Below are 8,629 nucleotides of genomic sequence, written 5' to 3' on the forward strand. Positions count from 1 at the left end.
TTGTAAATACGATGCATTCTGAAACTATCGCAAGAACGTCTCACAAACTTAAGAATCTAAATTAGTTTTTACTCTAATTTATTTAGTGTGTGTTTGGTTTAGCTTCTATCCTCACAACTACACATCTAATCGCAGAAAACAAGAAACTATTGTTTGTTGTTTAAGGAAAAACGTGTCCAAGCCGCTTATTCATTTTAATTGCTTAACTAACTACCCTTTTGGAATCTAATTGGGTCCATATGCACTATAAATATTGTTTTAGAGTACAGTAATCAAGAAAACTGAAAAGGAAATGTTAATGGTTTAACCTTTAAATTAGGGAAAGTGCTTTGTTGAACACTAGGCACTTAAAAGAAGGTGCCACCATAAAGGAATTCCCAAATTTTACTAGTAAGAAATTAATAAAGCCTAATTATATGATGCATGGAGATTATGTCTTTTTCTTGCTCAATGAATCGATAAATCCAATATGGTAAGTATTGTTTACTTTTTTTTCCTCTACAGTGTGTTCCTATCCATAAATCTCTCAATCTGTGTAGGGGAAAGTACATGGTGGCATTTAGCCTGGGAATGGGGAGTTCTTTCCCACCATGGGAAAGTCCCCTTTTTCCAGGCAGGTGGCAGTTGCTGCAGGTTGTGAATACAACAGTGTTTATTTTAAAGTAATCTAAAAACAATTAAAAAACCAATGGAGTACTATTTCTCTCTCTTAACTAGTATCAGCCAATACTTCCAGTGATCTTCCTTCCATCACCACCGCTACTCATAGTCTAACTTTCTTTCACTTGCTCTTGCTAAAAAAAAATCTTGGAGATTTTTATTTTATTTTTTAAAAGGTTACGCTAAATTGATGCAATATTTTCCTTTTGATTCCAAGTCATTGGTGATGGGTGGTGTGCTTCGTTCGTTCCTTCAGCTTCTTTTGTATCTATCCATGTCATATTTTCTTCACAAAATTTAAAGAATGAAATTTTATTTGTAAATTGAACAATTTACATGCTTAATAAAAAGATTAAAGCACCAATCAAGTATTGTCTTGATGAATTTCACTTTGATAATATTTGCAAGTGAGTCAATAGGAATTTCTTTCTTAGCCTATATCATGATAAAGAAAAAAAATCTTAGAAGACTCATTCAAGCTGTTACAACTAAAACTGGAAAACAGGAAATTGTGTTGGGTAATAAACAATTGTTGAAGAATTGGATCTAGGAGAAACCCATGAGTGTTTGCCTAGAAGAGGATGAGTATGCAAATTGCAATTGAAATCAGAAATGCTGCATAAAATTGGATATTGGCACACTAGCTGAGAAACATTGTTATTCAAGAGATGCTTGAGCAAGAGCAATTGAAGAAAAGACCCACCGTTAGTGGTGGCGGTGCTAAGCAATCACAAAAAACAATGGCTGAGAGAGAGAAACTGTAGTTATTTAATGAATTGTTATTTAATGATTTTGGTGGGGTCGAAATTATTGGTTCACAATACCCATCAAAAAGTTACTTCCCTTACCAAGTCATGAATCTGGGCCATCCAAATAAATAAGTATTAAATCTATGGCTGTCCTTCAACTTTCCCATGATGGGAAAGAACTTCCCTTTCCCATACTAAACCTCACCAAAGTACATAGCATAAGGTATAGTCTTAAAAATTGTAGTCTTTTTTAAAGGTTCTCACGTGTATTTTGTGATATAATTAGCACTATTCACTTGGACAAATAGTAGCAATATTTATTCAAACCAATTCTCATTATTTCTTAAAAAAAAAAGTAATTTGAATTTCAACCGATAAAAGAATATTAGAAAATGAATGTATCATTCAGTATTCTTAAATTTGGACTGTACGAGTCAATTAAATCAATTAAATCGAAATTATCAATTATAACCAATTATAACGGTTGGTTCAACCGTAATTGGTTGAACTAGTAAGTTATTCAGTAGTCACAATTGAGCGGTGGTTCAACCAATTGAAACAATTAAATCATGATCTCGAGGTCTCACTGATTCAAAGTCATGATTGACTTATAAAACATTCATGTCTTCTCGCTTATCATGCTATCTTTTGCTGCCACAAATTGCACATTTTTTTTTTTACTTCAAGAATTTGAGTACTGAATTTGATTCCAAAATTTGGTGAATTCATTACCTAAGGACTTGATTTACATTTTACAACAAGGAAAAAGGTACAATTCTAAGAGAAGAAAAACAAAATAGAGAGAGGAACATTAAGATCACACTTGTAGCCTTAAAAATACTAGCAATACTATGTAACAACAATATCTTATAGAACACACTCTAAATTCTTCCACACACAAAAAATCACGATTTCTTCTATGGTTTTTCCTCAAACTAGTTGTGGAACTTCAGAAAGTTCATGCTTGATTAGGTGGTTGTCTAAATTTCCTTGCTCTCCTGAATTCATATATCACAACACAAAGATATTTAGAATATGAGAAATATATAGACTAGGATGAGATAAATTATATGAATAGAAATAAACAAAGTTTTAAAAATAAGTTTGAGCTGGTCGGGTTAACTTGAATAGAGAATTAGATAGTTCGTCAGTTGATTTCATTCTACTTACACTGCAATATGGTTGAAACATTTTTAAAAGGGTTGAACCGTGCACGATTGGTTCAACCGGCTTTCAATTTTTTATTTTTTATTATCTGTAATTTTTTAATACATTTTGCTTATTATTTATGGATTCATCATCCAATTTAACCCTAGTTAAATCAGATGAATCAATTGAACTATGATCCAAATGCTTCCCCGATTCAAATTCTTATCATATTTTTTAAGACATTGTATCAAAACTAAATTTTATGATACGACATCATGTGCAATGCTTGGTTTCTTATGCTATAATGATGGTAATCATCACAATGGGTCCTAAAATTTAGAGTACTTAATTAATCAAAATCAATAAGCAGCAAATTCCATTTTGGTTTCGAATTAAGTCTTGAATTGGATTGTTGAATTCAAATGTGGCAAAAAGTTGTTCAAGATCCTTAAAATAAATTAATCAAGCTTTCCATAAAAAGGAAAAAGAGCTACCTAATTAATTTTTTTCCTTTTCTCTCCAATAACTAAAGTGGTACAGTTCTTCACCCAATGCCTTTTATTTTTATTTTTAAATTTCTCATGAAAATAAGAGAAAGATCGTTTAGTTAAAGAAGCTTTTGATAAAGAGTGAAAACTATCACTCTTTCTTGAGTACATTATGCGCCAGCTTTCCTTAGCAAAAGAAAAATTGTGCAAGCATAGGCATAAGGAATATAATTGAAAGGATTTTAGCATTGCATATTCTTCATTCAAGTTTAACATTTTTTGAAACTAGTGAGAGAAAAAAAAAGTACAACAAACGCGAAATTTAGAAGCAGGAAATCTCGTTTTTAGCGTCAGTTGTAACCGGCGCTAATCCTAACTTCTGACAGGTGAAGAAATGACGCAAAATTTGGCGCGGTTAAAAAAACTTTAACAACGTTGCACACAATGGCCGTCATATATTTCATGTCGGTCACAACCGACACTAACCATATCTAACCATATAGCGCTACTTCGTTGTATTTCATCCTTAAATATGATTAGAAGACTCTTAAAAATATTTTTAAGGCGTAATGTATATCCATTAAACTCAATTTAAAATAGCTCAGTGAACTATTCATCTTATCTTGTTTGGACATTGATCCTTCAACTTTATTAAAACTCTTAATGACCCTTAATTTCCTTTTCGTTTCAAAGTACTAAGCCATGCATATTATGTGAAGAAATGTACAAAAAAAGTATATACTTACCTGTTATGTATTGGATCAGGTCCATTAGGCACTCTTCTCTTGCTAACAATGACAAGTCTAGAATCTGAATGCAAGGCATGTCTCTGCATGCTAACCAACTTTAATTGCCTAGAGAGAACATTCACATTCATTGGAACAAGAATTGTTCTTTTGGTTTGGTGATTCATTGTTGAGATTGTAAGGAACATAAACCACATGATTCCTAGAGATAACAAAGCTCCAAAAAACAACCTTTTAAAACTAAAACTAAACCTAAAATTAGTATCCATATTTTTTATATCTCTTATGAATTTCCACACAACGGAAGTGACTTGAAGTTGAAGGCAAAGGTACAAGAGTGTTTCAACAACATTGTAGCATTGATTGATCACAAAAAGATGAAATGATGAGAAGCAAAGATAGAAAAAAAATTGAAATAGATATAAAAATGAAAGGAGAAAGTAATGAAGTAGAATGTGTGAGAAAGATTTGAAAGAGGGGAAATGTAAGAAAGGGTGAAGAGAGCATGGACAAACATAAAAGGCCAATGAATCAGAAAAGTTTGTTATTTGAGACTCTTTATGTGTTAAAAAAAGGGTCCACTTGAATTCTCTTTTTGTTGAGTTTGTGCATTTTCATGCAACTAAGAAAGGGGGTCTCTCTATGATCTCTCTTAACTTTCACATATTCTTAAATAGTACTTTGAAGTGTGTAGGACTAAAAATAAATAAACTTTGTAAATCATGTGAATTGCTGATGGAAACTGTCGGAAAGTATAGAGTCGAGACTGGAAATCTAGAGTGTGACCCTTGACCCTTGTCTGATAACTATGATCTGATAGGGGTGGTCCAACATATCTTAAATATTCTGACGCCATCTTAATATTTGAGGTGGATCTAATTCAACTTCTACAAATCCGGTTTGTAGGGTAAAGATTGTTCATCATTTATGAACACATTTTTAAATTATCTCAAGCGTACTATAACTCTCCTACCTGTTTAAACAATTTCAAATTAATTTAATTGAATTGTCAACAAATTGGAGACAACAAACTGGACCCTAAAGCAATGATGTTTTGTCATTGCATGACATCAAGGACCAAATTGGGGTCACATTTGTTTTTACATATTTGTTGTGCAACCATTCAAGAATTCCTGGAAATAGATTCAAAACTTTGGTTATGAGGGATATTCTGATTATGCTTACGATACACTAAATCTAGAAAGGATACTAGCTAGAGAGTAGAGACTAATACATAGGACATTTATAATATAATAAAGTTTTAGTGTAGATAATTTTATAAAACATCCCTTATATTTCCCCTAAAAAAAATATCCCTTACACTTAAGTTAGATGTTTATAACAAATTAATTATTTAAGTTTGACAAAAAATGATAGAAGACGATTGTTAATGATGATTTGGCAAGAAACGAGTTCAATGCTGAGGAATGGTGAATAAAAAATTGAAAATATTAAGTCTCAAGATTATAAGTTAAAAAACTAAAAATAAAAATAAAATCTTGTGTCCATGACCCATAAAAAACAACTGTCACATAGGTGTCACCTTTTAAGTAGATAATTATAATTAGTTCTTAAAAAAAAAATTGTAATTAGTTATTTTTTAAGGTATGTTCAGGAGGAGAACTTTGGATGGGGAGGAAGGGAAATACTTGTTTCTAAATTAAGCTATAAAATATTTGTAAAAATAAATGAAATGTGATTGAATTGTTATATAATCATATATTATGAATTTTAATTTTTAAAAAGTTTTTAACGTATATTAAAATATAGATCTAGCATCCATAACCCTCCAAAATATTCCTCCCAAAGAGAGACCCTTATTTTTGTCCTTTCAACAATGTTCCTATGGGGGGTGAAGCCTAAAAGGAAGGATTTTATTGGCCTCTTCTCTCTTTAACCGACCTTGCCATGGACATTTGTTTTTATAGAAACATCTCTTTCTTTTGTTCGAGTCTTTTGTGGCGTGCAAATTGATTCCAAGTAGGCCTACAACAAAGTTTTAACCGAGACATCTCTAATAGTAAGTAATTCTTATAAAAGGTTCATCTTTAAGACTAATTATATTGTGCACAAGTGAAATATGTGTTGTATTATACATGCGTTAATTTTCATCATTTGAATAACAAATCTTACCATTTGATAAGTTTTGAATAACAAGTCTTACCATTTGATAAGTGAGATAGGTGAAACTTATGGATTGATTGTTAAAAGAAAAAGTGTGCAAGATAGAACATGCATTATCTTACTTTTGCACTATAGAATTAGTCTATCTCTAATATCTTTTTGTACGCACTATTTAAAATTAAACTCCTTCACCAATAGTAAGTTGTAGGAGAGGTTTGCAGAAATGGCTTCACTTATTTAGCCCTTAACCCAATACCATATGATGATTTGGTCCCATAAATTGAGCCATAATGGCCTACCAAGTTGATTGCGTATGTTTTAGTTGATTATATATACGATGACCAGAGTCTAACACAAGTAGTTGATGTGCATAGTGTGATTGTAAGGTTGTTAAGAACCAAATTAATGATCTGATGCATTCATCCGATGATTCATTCGAAATTAATTAAATTGATTTGATTTTTTTATTTGTTGAGATCTAAATTGAATCAAACCAAGCAAAAACAACTTATTACACTCCTACATGTTGTAAATTCCGAAATACCTAGATTAATTTTTGCTGAAGAAAAAAGAAGTTGATTTGATATGATAGCGTGGGATCATAAATATATATTTTACTTGTTTTCTAATTGTGTAAATGTAAATGATTACTTGTTAAAGATTAAAGGGACTTGTGAAACTTGAATGACCTAACGGCTCACATCAAATTTTTCTTTTGAAATTGATATGTTAAGATGTCATTTATTTTGGTGGAAAGTTAAGAAGTCATTTAAATATTCTTCCAACAATTTTGAGTTAAAGACTATATAGTTATTCTGAATTTTCATGTACATGTATATATGTACGTGTAGTTTAAATAACAAGCTCTTTTAATGAACGTGAATGAAAAAAAGAAGCATAAGAATTGAATCTTTCACCATCATGCAATTCATCTTTCTTTTTTACGAACAAGCAAATTTACATGTGACATGAAGTTGATATGAGTTTAGTATACTTCATGATCACCCAACATTTACTCCTTCCATTTATTTAAATTTAAAAAAAAAATCATTTTTTATGTTTTCATTATGTTTTGAAGTTTTCTGAAAACTTATTTTGTTAAAAAATACTTTTTAAGCTGAAAACTGAAATAGATATTCTGATTAGCTTTTGGAGAATTTTGGTTTTAATAGAAGAAAGAGAAAAACATAGTTTCTATTATTTTCAATCATATTAATAAAATCTATTTTAACATGCATAATTTTCAACTTGAATGCTTTTTCAACCATATTTATGATTTTTTTTAAATCTATAAAGAATAATCTCCAAATTATTTCTATTTGTAAAAAAAAAAAATCCAAATTCAAATACCAATAAGTCAATTCAATCAAGATAAAAAAAAATACAAAACTTGATCACAACAAGAAAAATCATGATTTATTGGCGGCCTACTTCCGCCACTAAAGCACAAAATCAATCTGTAATTTGTCATTACTTGGCGGATCAAAGGCAGTCTCATTTTGTCAATAAAATAAGTGTTGGTAACGTTACTGGCGGTCTAGTCTGCCAGCTGAGGTTGAATTTTCTTTTTTTTTAGTATTACTACAATTTTAAAAAGAAGTCTATGGTATAACTATGTTTTTTCCAAAATGTTTTATTTAGCGAGGATATAAACTACTTGTAACGTTGCCTTAATTAAATATAACATATATACACACCCCTAAATAAATACCCACACATATATATTAAAAAATTGTGGTATTTAGAGTAAAAGATTTAGAAGTAACGTCTCCGTGAGCTTAACTTTGTTTGTAGAGATATTACGTAAGAGGTCGATGTTCGAACCTCAAACATCCAGCTTATTTACTTTAAAAAATTTATTCACTAGACTACTTAAAAAAATGATTTAAAAATGACAAAAAAATTGACGTGACAATAAAATATAAAGAGTACACTTTCCCTCAAAAATAAAATATAAAGAGTACACTTAAAACAAATATAAAGAGTACATGTTCTAACGTAAAAAGAAAGAAAGAATAAAAAAAGTAAACGTGACAATGATATAAAGAAAAGAAAAAAATAGTAACAAAAGAAAAAAGGATACCAAGTTAAATGTAACAATAAGAATATAAAAGCTTAACACTTTTTTCTTAATACATTTATTTTTGTATAAACATTTTAAAATCCAAAAATATAAAAGTGCAAAATAGTAAAACAAAATAACAACATCTTCACTTCTTAATTGGTCCAAATTAAGGTCACATAGAGCTTGTTTTCACAAAATATAGTTCAATCATATGCATATTGTTTGCAATTCATTTTTAGCTTCTCTTACATGTTCACTTTAAATAATATGTAGGTATCCGATGCAAACAACAATAAACATATATAGGAGGGGGAGAATGTTTCCTCTACAATCCCTTCAAAACAATGTTAAGCTTCAAGACTTTCAACAATCATCCTCTTATACCACCTACCCCCCACCCCACCCCACACACACACTTACACAAACCATCCTCTCTTTTTTTTAAGGAAAAAACAACAATCCTCTTATTACAGTATCATTTATCTCTTAAAAAAATAACTTTCACCATTAACCACACCATTCCCTTTAAATACAACCACAAACTCACCCACTTCACCAAAGAAGAAAACAAAGTTTCATTTAGTTTTAAAAAAGGTCATCTTTACTTAGAGCAGTTAAAAAGCATTTTTCAGTTTGACTTTCCCGTCG

At 30.4% G+C, this 8,629-nt stretch overlaps 1 protein-coding gene across 1 annotated transcript; it reads right to left on the reverse strand.

Moving 5' to 3' along the window:
• Window positions 1–2,111: 2,111 nt before the first annotated feature.
• Window positions 2,112–5,011, reverse strand: CLE25 (CLAVATA3/ESR-RELATED 25). Its single transcript, XM_085720364.1, has 2 exons — window positions 3,793–5,011; window positions 2,112–2,407 (listed from the first exon to the last, which is right to left on the reverse strand). Exons 1-2 carry the CDS (start codon window positions 4,059–4,061, stop codon window positions 2,368–2,370), a joined length of 309 nt encoding a protein of 102 aa, XP_085576490.1. The 5' UTR covers window positions 4,062–5,011; the 3' UTR covers window positions 2,112–2,367.
• Window positions 5,012–8,629: the final 3,618 nt, after the last annotated feature.

This window comes from Medicago sativa, chromosome 6 (genome assembly GCF_051527215.1).
Source record: "Medicago sativa cultivar Bolivia chromosome 6, Bolivia_mono, whole genome shotgun sequence".
NCBI classification, from domain to species: domain Eukaryota; kingdom Viridiplantae; phylum Streptophyta; class Magnoliopsida; order Fabales; family Fabaceae; genus Medicago; species Medicago sativa.

Coding starts and splice junctions, on each gene's coding strand:
- CLE25 (XM_085720364.1), bottom strand. CDS start 4,061: ATGGATACTAATTTTAGGTTTAGTTTTAGTTTTAAAAGGTTGTTTTTT. Junction 2,408..3,792: donor CCTGATCCAATACATAACAG/GTAAGTATATAC, acceptor ATATGAATTCAG/GAGAGCAAGGAAATTTAGAC.